A 23,403-nucleotide genomic window follows, 5' to 3' on the forward strand; every position below is an offset into this window, starting at 1 on the left:
AACAAAGGATTACACCCCAGAGTGCTTAGAAGTTATTACAGAGGAGTGAGTAAATGGCAAGACCATGGAGAGAGTAAACAGGACAGGCTGCTGAAGAGGTGAGTTGACCAGGCAGGCAAAGGGAGAAGGGAGTCCTAAGAAGAAACAATATGCAAAGACTCAGAATTCAGTTTTTAGGGTAGAGTAGTGGTATATCATTTGGATTACCTGTGCTCTTAAAGCACCCTCTAATCCTAAGATTCTGTGTGCAGGCTCTTTAACTTTGTGTATTTTTTTTTTTCACTTCATGCCAGATAGTTCCTGTATGTATATATTTCAGTTGTTATTTTTCATAGGAAGTAAAAATACTGACCTTCTTCTTTGACTTTTGTTTATAGTTAAATTCATACGAGAAGTAACGCCATATATCAAGAAGCCATCATTGGTGTCAGATCTGCCCTGGGAAGGTGCTGCTCCCCAGTCACCCAGCTTTAGTGGCAGTGAGGACTCTGGTTCTCCAAAACACCAGAACAGCACCAAGGACAGGAAGGTCATCCCGCTCAAAATGTGCTTTGCTGCTAGAAACTTAAGCATGCCGGACCTGGAGAACAGGTGAGCTGTACCTAAGGAGAACATCCTACCTACTCACAGCTTTGCAAACTTAAACGGATATATTATAATACTGCTTTTGCATATTTTATGGAATATTATGACTGTTGACTAAATTAGGTAAAGAAAAACATCAATCTGAGATGAGAGAATCGTTTCTGGGCTTCCATATTTAAATTTCCTCACACATATATGTGTGTTGTTGTTGTTCAGTCTCTCAGTCTTGGCTGACTCTTTGCGGCCCTCTGGACTCAGCACGCCAGGCTTCCCAGTCCTTCCCTATCTCCTGGAGTTTTCTTAAACCCGTGTCCATTGAGTCGGTGATGCCATCCAAGCATCTCACCCTCTGTCATCCCCTTCTCCTGCCTTCAATCTTTCCCAGCATCAGGGTCTTTTCTAATGAGTTGGCTCTTTGCATCAGGTGGCCAAACAATTTTGGACGAACACACAAGAAACTTAATAATGGTTATCCCTGGGGAGTGAAGTGGGATTAGAAGGTAGAAGGAAAGAAGAGGCCTTTACTTTTCATTTTATACCTTTATGGAGTGTTAATATTACTCCTTCATTGTGATTATGACTTAATAACTGAAAAAAATCTTGTTCAAGAAACTTTTAAAAATATCTCCATAGAAGGAAATTCCTTATACTATGGATAGTGTAAAGAATCAGAGATCTTCATTATAGATCAGGTTGCATCAACTACTAATATCACCCTTGCAAGTTAGCTTCTCTTGACCTCAGCTTCCTCATTTGTAAAATGAGAGCATTGGATTGAATAATCTCTAATGTCCCTCCTAGTTCTATCACCATTTGGTTTCTATGACTTTGTCTTCATTAATGCCATGCAGTGGTACCGTTAAACTTAGTGTTAGAATAGACATTAAGGGTAAAAAGAAAGATAACGATAGTTGGGAAGATCCCCTGGAGAAGGAAATGGCAACCCACTCCCAAATTCTTGCCTGGAGAATTCCATGGACAGAGGAGCCTGGTGGGCTACAGTCCATGGGGTCACAGAGAGTCAGACACAACTGAGTGACTAACTTTCGCATTCACAAGGACAAACTTTTTATAACCTACTTTGACTTTTATGGTCTCCTCTGATCTGATTGCATAGCCAGGTGCCTAGTCAGGATGGGCTGGTTCACAGAAGACAACCAGAAACTGAATGACCTTGAGCATTTTAGGCCATAGGGACATAGAAGCTCCTGCTCTGTAGTATATTGTGTGTATGCTGGAAACAGCTGAGTTCTGCAATCACACAGGCCTTGGTTTGAGTCCTAACTAGGTCACTTGCTCCAAGTGGTCATTTCCTTGCCATGTCTGCAATGGCAGAGAAGTCTAGAAAGCTCTCTGGGGTCTCTCTCACAGGAGAGTACTAGTCCCATCTGTGAGGGCTCTGCCCTCATGATCTAATTGCCTGCCAGAGGCCCCATTTGCTTATCTTGTCATATTCTGGTTAGAATTCTAACATATGGATTTGAGGTGAAGACACAAACATTTAGTCTATAGCACTTGGAGTGCTGCTGCTATATCTGAGTATTGTAAGAAAAGAAAAAATATTACACGGTTTCTGTAGGATACTGGAGTTGTGAGAGTGAGGAAAGAAGGAAGGAGGAAGATGAAATGACTTGGCTCTATTGCTGAAAGCTGTGCTAGTTTATCATCCACGAAGACGTCTTTCAGAGCTCAATAATCTTGACCTTTATTGAAACTTGGGGCTGCATGCTCTTTAGCACATATGCTAAAGATATTTGATCAATGGTCAAATTTGAAATAGATTTTTAGAACCAAATGGAGAGGGCAGTTTGGGCTACAAGAGTGTATCACACCATGCTTTTTAGTAAGACCATTGATTGGTCTACTTGACCAGAGTGTACTATACAAGGGAAGTTCTTAGAAGAGTCAGGCTGTTGAAGATTCTCAGGCTTAATTCTGCAAAATAATTCATTTCTGATGTTGCTTGAAATACCAAATTTGGGGACCTCCCTGGCAGTCCTGAGGTTGACTCCATGTTCCCACTGCAGGGGACACAGTTTCAATCTTTGATCGGGGAACTAAGATCCAGTATGCCCCACGGTGCAGCCAAAAAAGGAAACACCAAATTTGCAAATGATCTGCTTTTTGTAAAATATAAATTGAAAGAGATTCAAAGTTATTCTCATGTCACTCTTACTTGCATTCCAAGCGTGCTTTCTAGAGAAAAAGAAAAGCAGTAGAATTGCAGGTACCTGGAAAAATTACTTGTGACTTTGGTTATCCCCACAGGAATGTGGATCTTTATCCTGTGTGTGTGTCTTGGTAAAAAAAAAAGTTCAGAACCATTGACTCATTAGACTGAAGTTAGGGTGATGGACTTTGACACTTCAGCCAAGCTATTTGTTTTCCATAAGCCACGGTTTCCTCCTGTAGAAAATGAAAGCTTGTGTGAAGATTAAATAAGAGAATGATTATAAAATTGGCATAAAATGCTCTCAGTATATTATTATTATACCTGCTGCTGGTGTCCTTGTAACCTTAAATAAGTCCCTTCATTTCTCTGTCCTCCTATTTTTTTCCTTCCATAAAATGAACATAATAATACATGTTCAACTCTGTTTTTTAGAACTACTTCAAGAATAAATAAGATAGTATCTATAAAATCGCTTCTAGCTCATTCATCCTTAAATTTATCTCAGCTCTGTCAAAGGGAATGTCATGACAGGTAACACAACTGCAATGTTTAAAGCCATGGAGAGAAACAGTTCATTTAGGAACAATAAAAATAAATTTTATCAGGATATCTGTCACCAAGATATTTATCACATTGTAGCCCTAATTTTTTCCCTAATGTTTTATTGTGAAAATCTTCAAACTTAGGCGAAGTCGAAATAATTTTACAGTCAACACTCATTTTTCCACCACCTAGATTCTACCATTAACATTTTACTATGTTTGCTTTATCACAAAATAGGCCCATTTAGCCATCCATCAGTCCATCTTATATTTTTGATTTGTTTCAAAGTAAATTGCATACATTACTATGCTTCCCTCTACTCAAACATGCATATAGAGTTCAGTGTTTTTGTTGTAACTTTTTTCTTTTGAGATAATATCTACATACAATAAAATATACAAACCATAAGTTTTGACAGATGCATTCAATTGTGTGACCCAAGCTTGTCAAGATACAGAACATTACTCTTACCCTGGGAAGTTTTCTTTTGCCCTCCACAGTCAATTCTCTCTCCCACCGTCCAAGGCTACTCCTGTTCTGACTTGCTGTCATGTATTGGTTTCAACTATTCTGAAACTTCATAAAATTATAGTCATGTCATGTGTACTTTTTGTGATAGAATTATTTTACTCAGTGTAAGATTTTTTTTTAATTGAAGTAAGATTGCTTTACAGTGTTGTGTTGGTTTCCAGTGTAAGATTCTTGAGCTTCATCCTTCCTGTTATGTGTAACAATAGTTCTTTCTCTTTATTGCTAAGTAGTAGCATATTTTATGGATATACCACAGTTTCTTTATCAATTTTCCTATTGATGGTTATAATTCTTGTGGGCATACATTTTTAGTTCTTGTGGGTAAGTTCTTAGGAGTGAAACTGCTGACTCAAAGGATAGGTGTATGTTTATTTTTTTAAAAAACCTGTGAGACTTTTTTCCAAAGTGGTTGTGCCATCTTACATTCCTACCAGCTACATCCATACCAACACTGAGAGTGTCAGTCTTTTTAGTGTTCTGATGAGTATATAGTGGAATCTCTTTGTGGTTCATCCTTTGTGTTTATGTAAAGACTTCTTTGACAGGAGAGGAAAGCAGCCTTTTTTTTCCCTCTGTTTCACTACATTGATTTAGTTTGACTATCTAGAGCTGGAAAAAAGTGCTGACTATCAGAATGTGTAAGTGAGGAGGGGGAAGAAATTTACTTTTTCCACCTCTCCTCTTTCAAGACCTCACTAGATGCTTCTGATTGTTATAAGCAGTTCATTGTGGAAACTGAAAGCTAAATAAATAATGACAGACTCCAGGGAGAGAACATGAGCCTGTTCCTTAGCAAATAGCATTATGGGCAGTGCAGAGTTTATCGAGAACACGGTGTTCTTAAAGCTGCTTTTCGGAAATGTAACTCTGTTATCGTTGAGGTTCTCAAGGTCTGGGTCATCTTCGCTTTGGCTGTTTTCCATGTAAATGGTAAATTTTGGCTTTATGACATACAAAACAACATTATTAATTGAACATTATTATAAATTGAACTCATACTTTATGACAAAGACTTTTCTGAACAGAATAAGCAGGCTAGACTTAAAGAATCTTATGCTTCTGTGAACCTAACCATGATCTGATTCATCTGGTCAGAATGTAATTGCTTTTCTCAGGAAATCCTCAGTGGTTTGACTGGAGGCCAGACCTCTTCACACTGTAGCTGTCTCCTCCTCTCTCCTGTGGGCCCAAACAATGACTGGCAGACTGCCTCCAAACTCTAAGTAGTTTTCATTTGAATTTGTCTTTTAAAACAGCAGTCAACATTAGGAAACACTTTGTTCCCTTTATCGGCTCCAGGGGCTGCTTCTTCAAAGGCAGACTTCTGGATCCTAGAATCATAAGTCCTCTTGTGGAGTTTATGTTCTGTTTCTTCTAATTTAATTTCCTATTTTACAATCACATTTTAAGAAACACTACAGATTCTCTCTTTGGATGAAAAGTTTGTGATTCTGTCCTAGGGAACTGTTTTACTTCCTGTTTTCCCCTTTTTTAGCCTAGTGGTTCCATGATCTTCTGCTTAATCAGGTTATTTTATAACAGACTTATTTTCCTTTCTTTCACTTATTAATAAGTAGGAACTTTAACATCAGGATTTTCAGAGTTTTAACTATGGCCAAGGACCTGTATCTGAGACTTTCCCAGGAACTGTATGAGGTCTGAAGGCTTTTTCAGAAGGTGAATGTTTTGTGCCCAGAGAAGGATGAGCTGATTCCTGCCTTTAGTGTTAAGTAGGTCAGTAGAAGGAGTGAAAGAAATTTTTCGTCATGGTTTTATGACTGAACTTTTAGCATGTGATTAAGGATGTTAAGCTGGTTACAGTACCAAAGCAACCAGGTAGAAATGAACAGCCGCTGTAGAAAATGGTCAGCCCAGTAGAGAGTGTAAACTAAGGACATCCCTGGCTCTTGCATTCAGTTTGGTGGGATGAGGGTGGAGGTCAGGCTTCTGCTGGACTGAGGGTGGGGCAGTCACTAGCTGCTGGGTGTGGGGAATGCTGAACCGGTCAGCTGGCCTCTCTATTTTAGCTGCGTGCTTTACTCCCACTTCCAGAGGTAACTGGTGCCTCCAATTCCTCGGCCTCTTCAGGATTCTGCAACATGGACTGGCTCGGATTTGACTCTCCCCTACTTTTCTTAGGTTTGCTAAATCATTAACTACTCTGTCTGCTTGCCAGCTTCCAAAATTTTGTTGTAGTCGCTCCTCTCATCTTCTCCCTGAGCTTATAAGATTATGCTTTTTTAAAATTCCCTTTAAATTTGTAAATGACTCCTTAGATAAAATACCAAAAGCACAGTACATTAAAGAAAACTTTACAAGTTGAACTTTATTAACAATGAAAGCTTCTGCTGTGTAACAGACACTGTGTACTAGGGTTCTCCAGAGAAACAAACAAGAGGATGGATAGATAGGTTTATTTACTCATTATAGGAATTAACTCATGTAGTTGTGGAGACGAAGTCCCATGGTCTGCAAGCTGGAGAAACAGAAAAGCCAGTCTTAAAATTCACCCCAAGTTCAAAGTCCCAAGAACCAGGAGCACCAGTGTTTGAGGGCTGGAGAAGGTGAATGTCCCAACTTAAGAAGAGAGCTAATTTGCCTCTCCTCTGCTTTTTTTATTCTATTTATGCCCTCGGTGAATTGGATGATGCCCAGCCGCACTGGCGAGGACCATCTCCTTTACTCATTCTACTGATGATGCTAATCTGTTGCAGAAACACCCTCACAGACACACCTAGAAATAATGTTTTACCAGCTACCTGGACATATCTTAGCCCAGTCAAGTTGACACATAAAATTAACCATCACACACTGTTAAGAGAACAAAGAGATAAGCTGAGGACTGGGAGAAAAATCTTTGTAAAATACATATGAAATAAAGGACTGACATCTGAAATATACAAAGAATTCTAAAACTCAGTAATAGGAAAACAACCCAGTTTTAAAATGGGCAACAGACATTTCACCAAAGGAGAAATAGAAATGACAAATGGGGAAATGAAAAGTGTTAAAATCATATTCTATTAAGGAATTGTGAATTAAAACATTAAGATGTCACTGTACATGTACTAGAATGGCCAGAATCCAGCGAACAGTACCACATGCTGGTAAAGATGTACACCACCAGGAAGGCTTATTCACCAGTGAGGGGAATGCAGGATGAAGCGGCTACTTTGGAAGACAGTTTGGCAGTTTCTTACAAAGCTAAACACAGTAGTCTTACCATGTGACCCCACAGTTGTGCTCCTTAGTATTTACCCAAAGGAGTCAAAAACTTAGGTCCACACAGAAACCTACACATGAATGCTTTCATCATAATTGCCAAAATTCGAAAACAACCGAAAGGACCTTCCATAGGTGAATGGATAAACAAACTATGGTTCCTCCAGACAGTGGAATATTATTCAGCCATAAAAAGAAATAAGCTCTCAAGCCACAAAAGACATGGAGAACCTTAAATGCATATTGCTAAATGAGAAAGTTACATACTACAGGATTCCTTGGAAACAGATCAACAGTTGCCAGGAGTTCAGAGCCAGGGAGTGGGGGTAATGTACTATTTTAAATCTTCCCATAACAAGTGTATAATTGTTTTCTTTAGAGAATATAATCATTTTTTAGCCAACAAATATCAATATTTATGTTAAGGACCATGACAGCAACAATTGATAGAGTGAAAAATAACATTAAAAAGAAAAAAACATAAAATAATGTAGAAAACTAAATAAAGGTCAATGTGAATATTAAGCTATTTGTCAGAAATCTCTTTCCTTCTCTCTACTTTTTCTGGGCTTTTTGGATGGAGGAGTTCCTCCTGCCTAGGAGTGTGTGTCCTGCTGGTGACTCAGCAGGTAGTCTCATCCTTTTTGGGTCCAATTAAATCTCCCTAGGCCATTTCTCTATTGTAATCCATCTTACATCCCACCATCAAATTACTTTTTAGCTTATTATTTTTAATTGTGATAAAATACACATAACATAAGATTTACCATCATAACTCTTTTTCTGGAGGAGCAAATGGCAGTTCATTCCTGTATTCTTGCCTGGGAAATCCCATGGACAGAGGAGCCTGGTGGGCTATAGTCTATGGGGTTGCAAAGATTCAGACATGACTGAGCAACTGAGCACACACACACACACACACAACATAAAATTTACCATCTTAACTATTTTTAAATGTATAGTTCAATGGTATTAATTATATTCATATTACTATAATACCAATCTTCAAAACTTTTTCCTCTTGCACAATAAAAATCGTACCCATTCAACAGCTCTCCGTTTCCCTCTCCTCCCATCCCCTAGCCACTACCATCCTAGTTTTTGTTTCTGTGACTTTGACTGCTCTAGGTACCTCATATAAGTGGACTCATAGAATATTTGCCCTTTTGGGATAGGTTTGTTTCATTTAGAATAATCCTCTCAAGTTTCACTCATTATAGCATGTGACAGAGTTTCTTTCCTTTTTAAAGCTGAATGTTGTGTGTGTGTGTGTGTATCCCGTTTTGTTTATCCATCCCATTGATGGACATTTGGGTTGTTGCCACCTTTTGGATTGTGAATGATGCTCCTCTGAACCTAGGTGTACAGATATCTCATAAAGTTAATTTTTTAATTCATTGTCTTGATCATATTGTCCCCTTGTTCAGAATCCTCAGTGATTCCACGTTGCTTACCAATTAACATCCAGATTTAACCTGCTATTCAAAACCCCCAAAGTTTTTATCTCAAGCTATTTCTTGCTGTATTTAGCTATAGGATAGGAAATCAAATAAACTCACCAAAACTATAACTAAAACAGAAGCAAAATAGCTTGTGACTTGCTATTTAAAGATGCTTCAGGTATGGGCTTTGTGAAGTGTTTCAGCTGGTCACAGATCTTATTTTATGTTTTGACTATTTTCTAGAACTATTGCTGTAAAACTGTGAAGGCATATAAAACATGGATAGACTGGTGGGTAGACCTTCAGGTAGCTAGCAGGGTAAGTCTAGTGGGAGGGCGTGTCGGTGGATAAGTAGGTAGGTAGCATGGATAGATATGTTTATAAGCTGTATACCAGCTCGGTAAGTGTGCCCCAGTGGTAAAGAGGCCCCCATTGCAGTCCTGCTTTGCTGCTAACATCTCAGGAGTACCTTTTTGAGCCACGAATTTTGTGGTAGTCATCACAGTTCTTTATAGAAGTAGTTTTTATAACTTGTATATTAGTTAAATATAAACTTTCTGCCTTCCCCATTAGATGATAGGCCCAGTAAGAGGAGAGACTAGTTTTTCTCTATTTTTTTCACTATTGTATCTCTAATACAGTGTCTAGCATAGAATCTAGAAAACAGTAGGTTTTCATTAAATGTTTATTTAAGAAAGGATGGCTGACCAGAGCTCAAATGAGAATGAATGTTTGCCACATTAAGTATGGCAAGTTAAAATGGAATTATAAAGGAATTTCTAAATATGAGCAGAGAGAGGGGATGCAGGCTTCCAAGCAGACATGCTGTTGTACCTGTAAACCAGTCATGTTGGTCAGGCAGTGAGGGACCTCGTGACAGGGCTGCAGGGAAGCAAAAACTGCCTTCAGAAAGATGAAAGAATAAAAAGTTCTCTCCTTGGTCAGTGGCAGTCTGTCAGTTTTCAGCCTACCATGAAAAATACTAAGAGCTTTTAATTTTTTCCCTTTTAAAAGATATATATGTTCACTGTTAGAGCACAGCAGTGAACATATGTTAGTCATTTATTGATTGATTTTTAAAATTCATCTTGGCAAAAGCTTTGATCAAAACACAAGATAGTACCCAGCAAATTGCTTTATAAGGAATTGGTTGCGTGTACCTTTAAAAAAATTTAAATAAGTCCTAAAAGTTACTTTTGAAGTAGACATTGTTCTTAGTTGAGCATTAATAAATAATAGTCATAGAATTGAAGATTTCTTAACTATTTTTCCTCCACTACTTGGAGGATGATTTAATCATATGACATTACCCAGACCCTAGAAAACAATTCCAAATTTTCAAAGAGAGGCATATTCTTCAGCGATTTTATTTCACACAGTGGAAATTTCAGTTCAATTTTTGGCAATAAGTTTTACTTACCTAGCAATACTATATACCAGAATTTTCTAAGTATTTAAAAAAAAATTATTTCATTACAGTGTGCCTATGAGATTCAACAAGCAGGCTCTCCATTTCTTTGACTTGGAAATGAAGGCGGAGTGAAGTGTTCTTAGTACCGATTCTACACTAGGTTCTCTCATTTCAGGTCATTTCATGAATACTGAAACAGCAGACCCAGCAGTTAGTCTTTCTGGTGATGATCTTTCCACATGTGGATTTCTCTGGAATTGGACTCTAAGGAATTAAGAAAAAGCATTTATATTCTGGAATGTAAAATTAAAGTTGATTTTCAGTTATATATGTTAAACCGTGGCAGTTTTGATGGCTTCTGATCTAGCTCATTTTCTTTTTTCTTTTTCCACACAGATTGATAGAGCTCCATTCTCCTGATAGCAGGAACACATTGATCCTCCGTTGCAAGGATACAGCCACAGCACACTCCTGGTTCGTAGCTATCCACACCAACATAATGGCTCTCCTCCCACAGGTGTTGGCTGAACTCAATGCCATGCTTGGTGCAACCAGTACAGCGGGAGGCAGCAAGGAGGTTAAGCACATTGCCTGGCTGGCAGAACAGGTAGGCTGGGAGGCAGGGCAAGGTCTCACCGGGTCACCGTTCAGAGCCAGGATGGTTCCCCCATTTCGTATGTCTGGAATATTTATCACACAGTCAGGTCTCCAGTGTCTAACTTGTAGATCTTTTGTTTCTCCTCCCCTAGTCTTTAGCTATTTATTGCTAATTATCACTTCCACCAGAAGAATTGACTGTCATGATAGTCATCATCATAACATAACCATGAAGAGATTTTTATCATTTCTGTCCTTAATGACGGGAGATAATTTTCATGCTTTTAGAATGGAATCAGCAAACTTATTTTGCAAAGGGCTATTAGTGCCACCACTACTTAACTCAGCCATGATAGCAGCAAAACAGTCATAGACAACATGAACATGAATAGATGTGGCTGTGCTTTAATAAAACTTTATTTACAGAAACAGAAAGTGGGCTGTATTTGGCCCACGGGCCATAGTTCCCCAATTCTTGCTGTAGTCTATTGACAGAGTTTCAGAGACAACAGGCTTACTACCCTGATCTGGGAAAAGTTTAAAATATACAAAATATTTTACAAGCTATTAAACACATGTATAGTTGTCTTCTACAACTGACAAATGGAAAGAAACCAGAAAACTTAAATAGAGGTTGGGTGAAAGGAAAGGAAGAACATAACCCTAGTTAGTTTAGATCCAAAGTTTGACAAAAGGGAGACTAAAAGTTGTACATGATGTTACAACACATCCTTTTTCTTTCGGGGCCTTCACCGTCAGCTGAGCCAGAGGGAGCTGAAAACAAACAGGGTTAGGGAGTCAGAGATGAGTGTTCAGGGGCTAAGTCTGTTTTTCATTGGTTTTCTTTTTAAAAGTTCCTTTATATCTTTGCACCCTAGTTCCTTCATGTGTGCCACGGGGGCAGGGATTGCATCAGTATCAGCCCATAAAGGTTCTGTTCCTTTGTGTTGTTGTTTTGTTTTGTTTTAAGTACAGTTTCAGGGTCTGGCTCCCCATGGTCCCCCTCAGGAGTCCCCATTTGGTAGACTGATGGTGGGGCCTGGCAATCTCATTCACTCCCCCAGGTGATAGTGTGGTGAATCAGTTTTGGATTCCACTGATCTATTTATTTTCAGCCATGAAATTTTATGAACACTTCAAATAATGATTCTAATAAATTAGAACACAGAATTAGTACTGTGATGATTTTTAGGAGGCATGACTAGAATAAGCAGAAGAGACTAATGAAAATCATGGTATAAGTACTTAATGACTTTGAAAGTTTTAGTATTTTATCATGGTTTCTATGTTTTTATATGCTGGTTGAAAAACTCAATGGGGTGGTAGTTGTTCTGTGCTTTTGGCAATGTTAGAAATCTTCATGCTTTAAAAAAATACTTTCACAAGGTTCCAAGATTAAAATGAGAAGTTAATAGGTGAAGTCTTACCCTCCTTCTGCTTCCCCATCCACCTAATTCCCACCCCTCAGCCCCCAGAAAGATAATCACTTTGATTCCTTTATAGTGACTCTTTTGAGAGTTTCTTATGCAGGTAAAAGCAAATATGAAATATGTTCTTTTTCTCTTTAATAAAAGAAGAAAGCATATTATGCACACTATATCAATACTTTGCTGATTTTTTTCATGAAACAATATATCCTGGAGATCTTTTTATATCAAAATATATGGAGCATTCTTTTTTACAACTTTATAGTTTTTCATTGTGTGGCTGTAGTTAAGTAAGCATTTCCTCCAGTGTTGTCGTCATAATCTTGTGCCCTTACAAAGAATGAATAACCTTGCTATAATGAATAACCTTGTGGTTTGTCCTTTCACACATGTGCTGTCCAAACTCTTTGGTTCCAGAATCCAGATAGAGCAGATAACAAGAGAACACACATTATCTGAATGTTTTGGTTCTTTAGTTTCTGGTAGTAAGTTGTAAAACTTTGGTTAGAAAAGGATTTATCCAAAATTTTAGCATCATTTCCTGAGCTTTGATTATTAGAGTTCATAGAACTGAATATGTGTATATCAGCAGGCTTCCCTGCTGGCTTAGAGGTTAAAACGTCTGCCTGCAATGCGAGAGACCTGGGTTTGATCCCTGGCTTGGGAAGATCCCTTGGAGAAGGAAATGGCAACCCACTCCAGTATTCTTGCCTGGAGAATCCCATGGACAGAGGAGCCTGGTGGGCTATAGTCCACGGAGTCGCAAAGAGTCGGACACAACTGAGCAAGCGACTTAGCATTAACATTAGGATACATCTCAGAAGTGCTGTTTCAAAGGGTTTATTAATAACCTATCTCTATAAGGCAAATTACCCCCAAGACTTAGTGTTTTTGGAATAACGCTTATGTCCCACAGTTTCTAAGGATTGCGAATCTGGTAGCCATTTAGCTGGGTGGTCCTGGCCCAGGACCCTTCAGGAAGTTGCAGTCAGGCTGTCAGCCAGGGCGGCAGTCATCTGAGGGCTTGATGGGTTGGCAGGTGCACCTCCAACATGATTCATCTATATCACTGTTGACAGGAAGTCTCAGTTTCTTGCTGCTTATAGGCAGAAGTCTTCAGCTCCTTGCCATGTAGGCCTTTCCACAAAATTGCCTGAGTGTCCTCAAGATACAGCTGTGGGTTTCCCTCAGAGCAAGTGATCTGAGAGAGAGAACAAGATGGACACTACAATACCTATGTGGCTATGACCTAGGCTCTTCTTCTCTCTTCTTTTCATTAGAAGTGAGTTATTACTAAGTCCAGTCTACACCCCAGGGCTCCAGCTCTTAAAGGGAAGAATGGTAAAGAATGTGTGGACATCTTTTTAAACTACCACAAAAGATACAGGCATTTGTATCAGTGGGCTTCCCTGGTGGCTCAGATGGTAATAAATCTGCCTGCAATGCAGGAGACCCAGGTTCAATCCCTGGGTTGGGAAGATCCCCTGGAGAAGGAAATGGCAACCCACTCCAGTATTCTTGCTTGGAGAATTCCATGGGCAGAGGAGCCTGGCAGGCTGCAGTCCATGTGGGTCGCCAAGAATCGGACAGGACCAAGCAACTAACACACACAACCACAAACACTAGGACTAACACTTTGTATCAATAATTTTGATAGATATTGTCAAATTGCCTTCCATTAAGATTGAACTAATTTAAATTCCCACCAGCAATATATGAGAGTTGCCAGACCTTTAAAGTGGAGTTAATTTGGTTTATGCTACATACATACCAGAAGAAAGGAGAAAAAAATAAAGCCATAAATTCATCACAGTCTGCCCTTGATAGACTATATTTTATGTGTGTGTTTCCTCCACTCAGTTGTGAGCTTTTCAAAGACAGGAGCACACTTCTCTCAAATCTTTTGCCCCAGAGAACTTAGCCTAATGCTTTGTATATAGTAGATATTCAGTAATTTTTTCCTTTGTCTACATATATACATGCAAAAAGCAAGTAGACAAGTCATTAAACACTATCCAGGAACACAAGCTCAGGGTTGGGAAATAATACTAAGTTGAATAGTTTCAAGTTCTTTAAAAAATGGTACTACAGAACTAATCCAAAGTGCTGTTTTTAAACTGTTAGTGATTTTTACTTTTTCCAAGTAGTTGTTTCGGTCACCCAAATCAAATACACTTAGAATAAGGTGTTCAAGCAAGATTGGATATTGTTTCTCAGAGGAATTTTATAATGAACTTACATATTTGATAAAGTTGAACTAGGTAAATGCCAAAGCCTTCTTTAATTGTAATATTATTTAATTCTATGAGTATGAAAATGGCCAGTCTGTTTTCAGATCATGTAATCTTTTTAAAATAGGTAAGCATTTCTTTTAGCAATAGATATATTTCCTGAAAAGCATACACATAAATGAAACTGTTTTAGTTGTACCTAGAAAAGATAGGCATTTGGGGCAGATAACTTAAGGAAGGATTATTTATTTAACTTTAAATGATCTTTCTTTATCTGTTTGTTATTTCACATTATCATAAATTGAGTTTGCCTAAAATAGGGAAAACCTAGGCTATAGATGTTTGATAACTAATAAATAATTTCTGTGCAAGGGACTTATCTCTTTATTGATGCTGATTTTTATGTGACTGATAACTATAACTTTTATATTCTTATATTCTAACTATACCTCTTATATTCTTAAGAACTATATATTCTTTTTTTTTAAGAACTATATATTCTTAAGAGGTAATTTTCTTTAAGCCTACCAAGTGTGGAGACATATATTATCTACAAAATAAGTATTTTAGGCATTTGAGTATTGATGGGAAAACCAAGATAGCCAAAGAAAGCTTTGTTTTCACAGTTTGTACTTTGTCCCTCATTATTCTCAAAATGTGTAAAGATTCAAATTAGAAACATATACACTAAATCAGAATTAATGGCACAGTTTATTTTTTGCTCTATATTTTCTATCGTAATACTAAAATGCATAAAGAACAGAAAAAAAAAAAAAAGAACAGAAATATATCACCTCTTAAAAAGATTTGTAGGATGAAGAGATTTAGGGAATGAATAATAACTATGATTAATTTTTTCATCTTTAGTGCTATTCAACTCTAGTTGTTAAAAAACAAAATTTGGAGAGGACTATTGTTTGGCCAGGTGTACACTTGTGTGGTTGTTGAAACACAAGCAAAGCAGAACCCTAACATTAGTATCCTTTTTTTCTCTGGCCAAAAACTCGATAGCAGGGGAAAAAAGCCACCTCAGCAGTTGAGCCCCAAGGCTGCTTGTACTGATACCACAACTGAAAGCACGTGCTATATATAGCCGGCGGCATTCTGATTCCAGTGAAGGCAAACAGTACCCTTATAAGTTAAGGCAGATAGGCAAACAGAATGACTGAAACTGAGGTTTCATTTTTCTCCAGTGATTAAGTAGAAGAGGGAAAAGATATTCTCCAAAAGTGAAGGACTTGAAAGAGCTAAAGAATAAACACTTTTTAAAAATTGTTTATTGAAAACACAAGTTCTCTGTCTTTAAATTGGATATTGTTTCTATTGACATTGGCAGTTTTTCTTTCTCTTCTTTGGGAAGAAATACATTTAATTCAGATTTTCTAAATGCATATACTGTGACCTAGCATTCACAATCTGTCTTATAACCTATAATTTAAAAAATCAGGTTATCATTTTATCCCTTTGGGAAGATAGATTTTTATATTATTTTCCCTATGAAACATTGTCCATAACAATCTCAGAGACAAAGACTTAGTAGTGCATATAAATTAGAAATCCCTTTGGAGTATCTGTGACCCCAAAATTGAAGAATCCAAGAGAACCTCTTTACAGCTGATACTTTCCCTCCAGACATCACAATCTTAGTCTTTCCCCCTAGACGTATAAAAGCTTAGAAAGACATCACAATCTTTACCCCTAGACGTATAAAGTCTTAGAAAACTCAGGTTCACCACTAAGGAAAGAATCAATTATTTCTCCCATATTTTGCTAGAATTCTCAGGGTTGGGTCATGTATTTTGGGCTTTCAGCACGTGGTTGAACATGGGTAGCTTCACTGGCTGGAATTCATTTCCCGCTCGTGGAATCCAGTCATAGCTCTAGCAAGAATAGAGGCCCAGTGTAGATGTTACAGCACAGAAATGAACCACTCAGGCCACTTTTCAGATTATAGATGTATTCTTAAAATGCTCTGACATGTTCAAATTACCTTCAGAAGTCATTAAGGAAGAGAAGATAAAAGGTGGATCTGAAGACAAGTGAGAGAAAGGTGATTCATCAATTTAAATTTATCTCAAAGCTGTCAGTGATAGCAAGCTGAAAAGTTGAGGGTTGAAATACTGTTGTTACGCACTCCCTGCTCAAAGGTCTCATCTTAGGAAGGCAAACATGTTGATGATACCAGGGTTTTACTTGAACATAGTCTTTTGCTTTTTGGCCTTGGATCCTTGACAATATATATAAATAGTGGTTGTTTTCCTTTGTTTTTAAACTATCACAGAGATAACTGAGCTTTATGCAATTAAATGCAATGGTACATTTGAAACTGAAGCATAAACTTCCTGAACTGTAATGGGCAACTCTTTGACAGTAGTTTATATCAGTGTTTTCCAAAATAGAACATAGTTGGTCATTTTGCCATTTTAAAAAGATAAAATAGAAATTATCAGAGTGCATTGTACAAAGGATAGGAATTATGGTTCTTTAGGAAATTTTAAAATTCAGTATTTATATGTATGTGTTGAGTTGCAATGTAAAATGTATTTCTTATTGCAAGTCTTGATCAAAAATATTTGAAAAACACTGATGTTTAGATTATACGGACTTGGTAACAGTTTCTGTCTTGCACTTAGAAGATGTTACTCCCACATCAGATATACTAAAACCATTACCATTTTGAACTGAGTGCTATGTATTTAATTAGAATTGGTGATAATTAGTTATTGACACGACTGAGCGACTTCACTTTCACTTTTCACTTTCATGCATTGGAGAAGGAAATGGCAACCCACTCCAATGTTCTTGCCAGGAGAATCCCAGGGACGGGGGAGCCTGGTGGGCTGCCGTCTATGGGGTCGCACAGAGTCGGACACGACTGAAGCAACTTAGCAGCAGCAGCAGCAGTTATTGTGGAGTAGGGGAAAGAAACTGTGTCATATCATCAGAAAATGTGTGTAATTCACTCAGGGAGCACTTTCTCCAGCTACACACAATCTACTTCACACCTCCCAGTGGAGAGGCCCTGCCAGTGGGAAGGAATCTGTGGGGCATTTCCTTTGTCTCACATGGGTTAGGATGGGGAGGCAGAATGGAGACCCACTGTCTTAGGTGGTCACTGAAGGAACTTTCACGGTTACATATTATTATAGATAGCTCTACTTTCTGGATCTCACCTCTGTAACAGGCAAAGCTAGATGGTGGAAGGCAGCAGTGGAGACCTGTCCTCATGGCCGTGACTGAGAAGGACCTGCTGCTTTATGACTGTATGCCATGGACCAGGGATGCCTGGGCATCACCATGTCATAGCTACCCTCTTGTTGCCACAAGGTAAGACTAAAGACAACAAAATATCTGTCCTACTCTGAATCTACTAAGGAATTTTAAAACGACTTCTGTTATCTTTTAGGTGCCTAAAATAGCATTCAAGCAGCGATGTAGATGATGTAGACAAAAACTTGTCTTTCACAACACTATTAATCATTTTTGCAGCTCCTAGCTCAGAATATATGGTTTCTGTCACTAGTATTTTTGTGTGTATTTTTTAAGTTGTCGAAGCAGCTCCCTAACTGCTCTTCTCAAGACTTGCTTACTCATGAAAATAAATACATTGTGTTTTGGTGTTTTCTTTCCCTTATTGACTGTGACTAGAAAACCACTGAAATTGTGGCAGCATTTTGACCGAATGATGAAATCATTTAAACCAGAATGTGGTACTGTGGATAAACTACACAACTTAGCCAAAATATTCTTCAACTTCTCTTTCTAGTATAAGAGTACATTTGATTCCATCAAGTAAACATTTATTTGACCTGAAGCAACAGGATGTTTCTAGTATGCCAGATGTAGGGAGCTGGAAGGAAAAGAATGGAGAAGTGTAGATTTGGAGGCCAATATGTCTTAAGAAATAACCAGACACTAGTTATCTAGTGTGAAACTAGGAAACATATTCACATTCAGTGTTAATTTGGGCTTAAAAAAGAATCCAGTTTTGATACAGCTCAAAAACTACACATTAAAAAGGAGCCCCACAAAGAAGTACTTGGCAGTCAAAAAGGCTAAATGATGGCGTCCTCTAGTACGTCCCACGGGGAGCAGTGTAGGGGCTCCTGCTTTCAGGAGACAAAGATTCATGTGAGGAAAGAATTCTTAAATTACAGGAAGACTTCTACGTTATGTAGGATTTCCTTCAATTTGCCAAGTTCCCTTACATATATCATTATTTTTTAAAAATATAATTTTCACATAGCTTTTCAGAAGTTTCTCTGTAATTTAGAGCTGTAGCCCTTAGATCACAGAATAGAGATGAAGGATTTATTGAGCCTCAGAGTTAAAAAGGTGTCCCCTCTTTAATTCCTTCAGGATATAAGGGTCCTGCAGAAAGGGCCTTGATGATTCAATAGCAAAGGCACATGGTCTCTGATAAATAAATAAATTAATTATAGTTCAAAAATCAAAGAACACTGTTAGGGTGATATAAATTACCATGAGTTACTGTTTACATTGGCTTGCATATTTACAGATTCTTAGAAACCAAAGCTGATCTAATAGTTGATATTTTGGGATGGTCAGGGAATTAAGTAAAACATGAAAGTGATAAATGAAGAGGATTTTTATTTTATTCTTCTTATTTCATTTGACACATTTCCTGAGGTGAAAGCCAAGTGCCCGATACAGGTAGAGAATTAGATACAGGTGCTGTAGATTTTGCAGGATGTGCATTTTGTAGTCTTTTCCTATATGCCTTCTTTGGAAAAGAAAAAGATCCAGAGAAAGCATGGCTACTTGACAATGTGGAAAATTGAGTGGTGGTGTGCTTATGGGATTTATGGGGCCAAAGCCGCTGTACTGCCTTTGCATGAGCTCATCGGGCCTTCCCACTAAGGGGGCCCTTTTGACAGTGTGTTATAACCAACTGCTGTGCAGCAAGAGTCCAGCAGCTGGTTTGAATTAGTTTCCCTCTGCCAAATATTTCATAATCAAATCTGTAGGAAAAATTCTCCTGGACTTTATATTTTTTAAGGTCTGATTTGAGATTAGCAATCAAACTGAATATGGGGGAATACACCCTGACACTTTGCTCACACTCTGTATTACTTGGATTGTATGTGGAGTAGTTTTGAAACTCGTTTAACTCTTGCTGAGGTAGCTAATGTGTAATTGGCATGTTGGTTCTACAGGGATCAGCTCAGGGAGGTGGTTCTCAAATAATACTTTTGTGGATCTCTGGGGATACCCTCTTCAGGGGGTCTGTAAGTTCAAAACTGTTTTCACAGTAATACTAACATGTTGTTTGCTTTTCTCACTGTTGACATTTGCACTGAGTTTGGTAAAATTGCTTATCATGAATCAAGGCACTTGGCACCGAACTGTATGGCCTTTCAGGGAGAAAACATGCCAATTTAACCTCAAAATGCCTTTGTTGAGGCAGAAAATTGCTAGTTTTATTTAATCTCAGCCCTTGAGTATTCATCTTGTTGATAATCTGTGAGATGATGTGGGAAGTGCCTAGAGTTCACGTCTGCTGCATATGGAGGTGTGATGGTTTGTTGCAAAGAAAAGCATGTGTGGTTTTGTGAGCTGAACTCACTGTTTTTGTTTTTTTTTAATGGAACACCACTTTCCCTTTAAAAAAAAAAAAAAACTGACTGACAGACTATGGCTACTCAGACTTGGGTTATTTGTCAGACTTTTAATTCTTTCTAAAATAAAATTCAAAATGAATTTGTCATTTAAAGAAAACACTGATGGTATTTGTTAACAATTAAAAATTTCTATCTTTCAAACAAAAAATTAGAATTCTGGAAAACTTGTGTCTCTCACTATAAATTTTGACAGCTTCCTAGTACTTAAAGACTTATGTGATGAGATCAGTGGCAATATTACCAACTGTGACTTTTTTATATAATAAAATGCTTTTAACATTTGGAAATGTGCATAACTCAATGAAAAAATATATTCCAAATGACCAATTCATGATGCTGCAAAATCATGCAAGGGTAAAAAAATCTATTCAAACTGCAAGAGAGACCATTGGATTTTTTAATGTAACAAGATAATTGAGGGTTTCCTGGTGGCTCAGTGGTAAAGAATTTGCCTGAAATGCAGGAGAAGCAGGTTCGATCTCTGGCTTGGAAAGATCCCCTGGAGAAGGGCATGACAACCCATTCCAGTATTCTTGCCTGGAAAATCCCATGGATAAAAGAGCCTGGAGGTCTACAGTCCATGGGGTCCCAGAGTCAGATACAACTGGAGCAACTTAGCACAAATAAAAACTTTCTTTATTGATAAGGTTTCAGATCCTACCTTGCAACTAACCTTTAAGAAACTACTTGTTGATTTTTGGTTTGGTGGACAGAAAGATAGCCATAATTATCTGAAATAGCTGGTAAAAGACTCCTTCCTTGTCCAACTGCATACCTGTGTGAGGCTGGGTATACTTCAGCTACATACTGTGGCAGAATGCAGATACACATAAGAGAATTCAGCTGTCTTTTATTAAGCTGTATATGAAAGAGATTTGAAAAAAATTAAAACAGTGCCAGTTTTCACATTCATTTTGAAAAATATTATTTTTAATAAAAATATGTTATTAGCACCTAATAGGTTTGTTATTTTTATTTTAAAATGAATTAATATTTTAAAGATTTATCAGTTTTAATTTCTCATTATAGTAAATATACTGTATTTCTTAATATAGTAAATACAGTGCGAAGAGCAGGTGGCGCATGGGGCTTCTCATTGCCATGGCTTCTCTAGATGTGGAGCCCGGGCTCTAGGCGCGTGGGCTTCTGTAGTTGCGGCACATGGACTTACTAGCTGCAGCTTCTGAGCTCTAAAACACAGGCTCAGTAGTGGTGGCACATGGGTTTAGTTGCTCTGCAGCATGTGGGATCTTCCTGGACCAGGGATCAAGCCTGTATCTCCTGCATTGGCAGGCAGATTCTTTACCACTGAGCCACCAAGGAAGCCCTAAAATTTAATGCTTTTTAATATTTTCACAGAGTTATGCAGTTACCACAGTCAATATTAGGACACTTGAATCACCCCAAAAAGAAACTCCTTACCCACTAGCATTCACTCTTCATTTTCCTCTCCCTCAGCCCTAAACAACCCAAAGTTAGCTATGGATTTTTATATAGGTACACTTCATCTGAGTGAGGAAGTTCCCTTCTGTTCCACATTTGTTGAGTGTTTTCAATTTTGGATTTAATTAAATGATTTTGGATTTGTTAAAATGTTTTCTCCATGTCTATTACAGTGATCTTGTAGGTTCTGTCCTTTATTCTATTTATATGGTTTTACTTATCAGTTTATAAATCAATTTTAAAACAATTTTTAAATTGAATCAATTTATAAATAAATTACCATATTGATTTTGAATATTAAACCAACCTTGTACTTCTGAGATAAATCTTATTTGGTTTTGCTAGATTCAATTTGCTAATAATTTGATGAGAACTTTTGTGTCTTCTATTTATGAATTATCTTGGTCTGTGGTTTTTCTTTTCTTGAGATGTTTTGGTCTGGGTATTAGGGTGTTACTGGCCTCATAGAGTTGGGAGGTATTCCCTCCTCCTCTGTTTTTTGGAAGACTTTATAAAGAGTTGGTACTGATTCTTAAATTTTTGATAGAATTCATCAGCAAAGCCATCTGGGATTAAGGTTTTCTTTGTGGGAAGCTTTTCACTATTAGTTGAAGGAATTTTTAAAATGCTTTAACAGTCATACTTTCTTAGACAATGTTCTGCTCTTTCCCTTTTATCCGAAAATATTTTTTAGTTCATGAATGTCACATTTCTTATCTTTGACCTTGAAACCCTATTCTTAGGAGCATCTCATAGGGCAGAATATGTAGGACACATTATAGAAACTAAGGTTCTTTCTTGCTTATGTTTCTCATGTTTTTTCTCTTCTCTGTTTTGTTTCATTGCTGTCTCATTCTTGATTTGACGCTTCTCCCCAGGATGATTTTTTTGGGCCATGCTGCACAGCCTATGGGATCTTAGTTCCCTGGCCAGGATTTGAACCCAGGCCACAGCAGTGAAAGTGCTGAATCCTACCCATTGGACTGCCAGGGAATTCCTAGAACTCTTTTTCAAGTAAAAAGATGTCACATCATTTTTTTTTTTTTTTTTTTAGTAGAGTAGTGTCATATTTTGGAGAAGGAAATGGCAACCCACTCCAGTATTCTTGCCTGGAGAATCCCATGGACGGAGGAGCCTGGTAGGCCTGGAGAATCCCAGGGATGGGGGAGCCTGGTGGGCTGCCATCTATGAGGTCGCACAGTCGGACACGACTGAAGCGACTTAGCAGCAGCAGCAACAGCAGTGTCATATTTTAAGTGAATGAGAGTCAAGAGCTGTAGCCAAGTAGTTCCAAAGTTTCTTTTTTATGACTGAATAATATTCCATTGTATATACATACCACATTTTATCTACTCATCAATTGATGGATATTTGAGCTATTTCCACTTTTAGGCTATTAAGAATAATGCTGATATGTACATTTGTGAACAAATTTTTATTCTAATATATGTTTTTATTTCTCTTGGGTATGTACCTGGGAGTGGAATTGTTGGATCATATGGTACCTCTGTTTAACTTTTTGAGGAACCAGTCAGTTTAAAAAAAAAAAAAAATCATGGTCTATCTTTGGCCTATAGTAGCCTCTTCAGCTGGACTTCTGAGCCTTTTTGATAGGGCTTTTATATAAAAGTATTTGAGGACTTCCCCAGTGGTCTAGTGGTTCAGACTCCATGCTTCCACTGCAGGGTACATGGGTTCAATCCCTGGTCAAGGAAGTTCTGCATTGTGTGGCAAAAAAAAAAAGATATTTGAGAATTGCCATATTAGCTGTTATGATAGAACATTCTGGACTTGTGTATTTTCAGCTGTAGATCTGACATTCTCCAAGAGACAATAAAAAGATCAGATGTTGCCCAGGGAGAGAGAGGATAAGTAGGCAGTATACTGAGGATTTTCAGAGCAATGAAAATTCTCTGTATATAATAATAACGGCTGTATGTCTTTATATTGATATATTTGTCCAAACCTGGATTTTGACTGATTATGTATTGGTATACATTTATCCTTGGTAAAAAATTACCATTCTGGTGATACTGACAGTGGGGGAGGATATGCATGTTTGTGGCTTATTTCTTAATCAAAATTGAGTCTTTTTTTTTTTTTTTTTTGACATGCCTAGCCTCTTGGGAGGGCTTCCCTAGTGGCATTGTAAAGAG

At 37.8% G+C, this 23,403-nt stretch overlaps 1 protein-coding gene and 1 non-coding gene across 2 annotated transcripts in view; one reads left to right on the plus strand and one right to left on the minus strand.

Moving 5' to 3' along the window:
* The window catches only part of SNTB2 (syntrophin beta 2), a 63,973-nt gene that overhangs the window by 34,996 nt on the left and 5,574 nt on the right, over window positions 1–23,403 (plus strand). The window contains 3 exon segments of the mRNA NM_001105466.1: window positions 378–591; window positions 10,304–10,514; window positions 17,347–17,489. Of these exon segments, the coding sequence (NP_001098936.1) occupies window positions 378–591; window positions 10,304–10,514; window positions 17,347–17,489 (568 nt within the window).
* TRNAE-UUC (transfer RNA glutamic acid (anticodon UUC)) lies at window positions 22,169–22,240 on the minus strand. Its single transcript has one exon. It is a non-coding gene; the product is annotated as a tRNA-Glu (tRNA).

This window comes from Bos taurus, chromosome 18, assembly GCF_002263795.3.
Source record: "Bos taurus isolate L1 Dominette 01449 registration number 42190680 breed Hereford chromosome 18, ARS-UCD2.0, whole genome shotgun sequence".
Taxonomy (NCBI): domain Eukaryota; kingdom Metazoa; phylum Chordata; class Mammalia; order Artiodactyla; family Bovidae; genus Bos; species Bos taurus.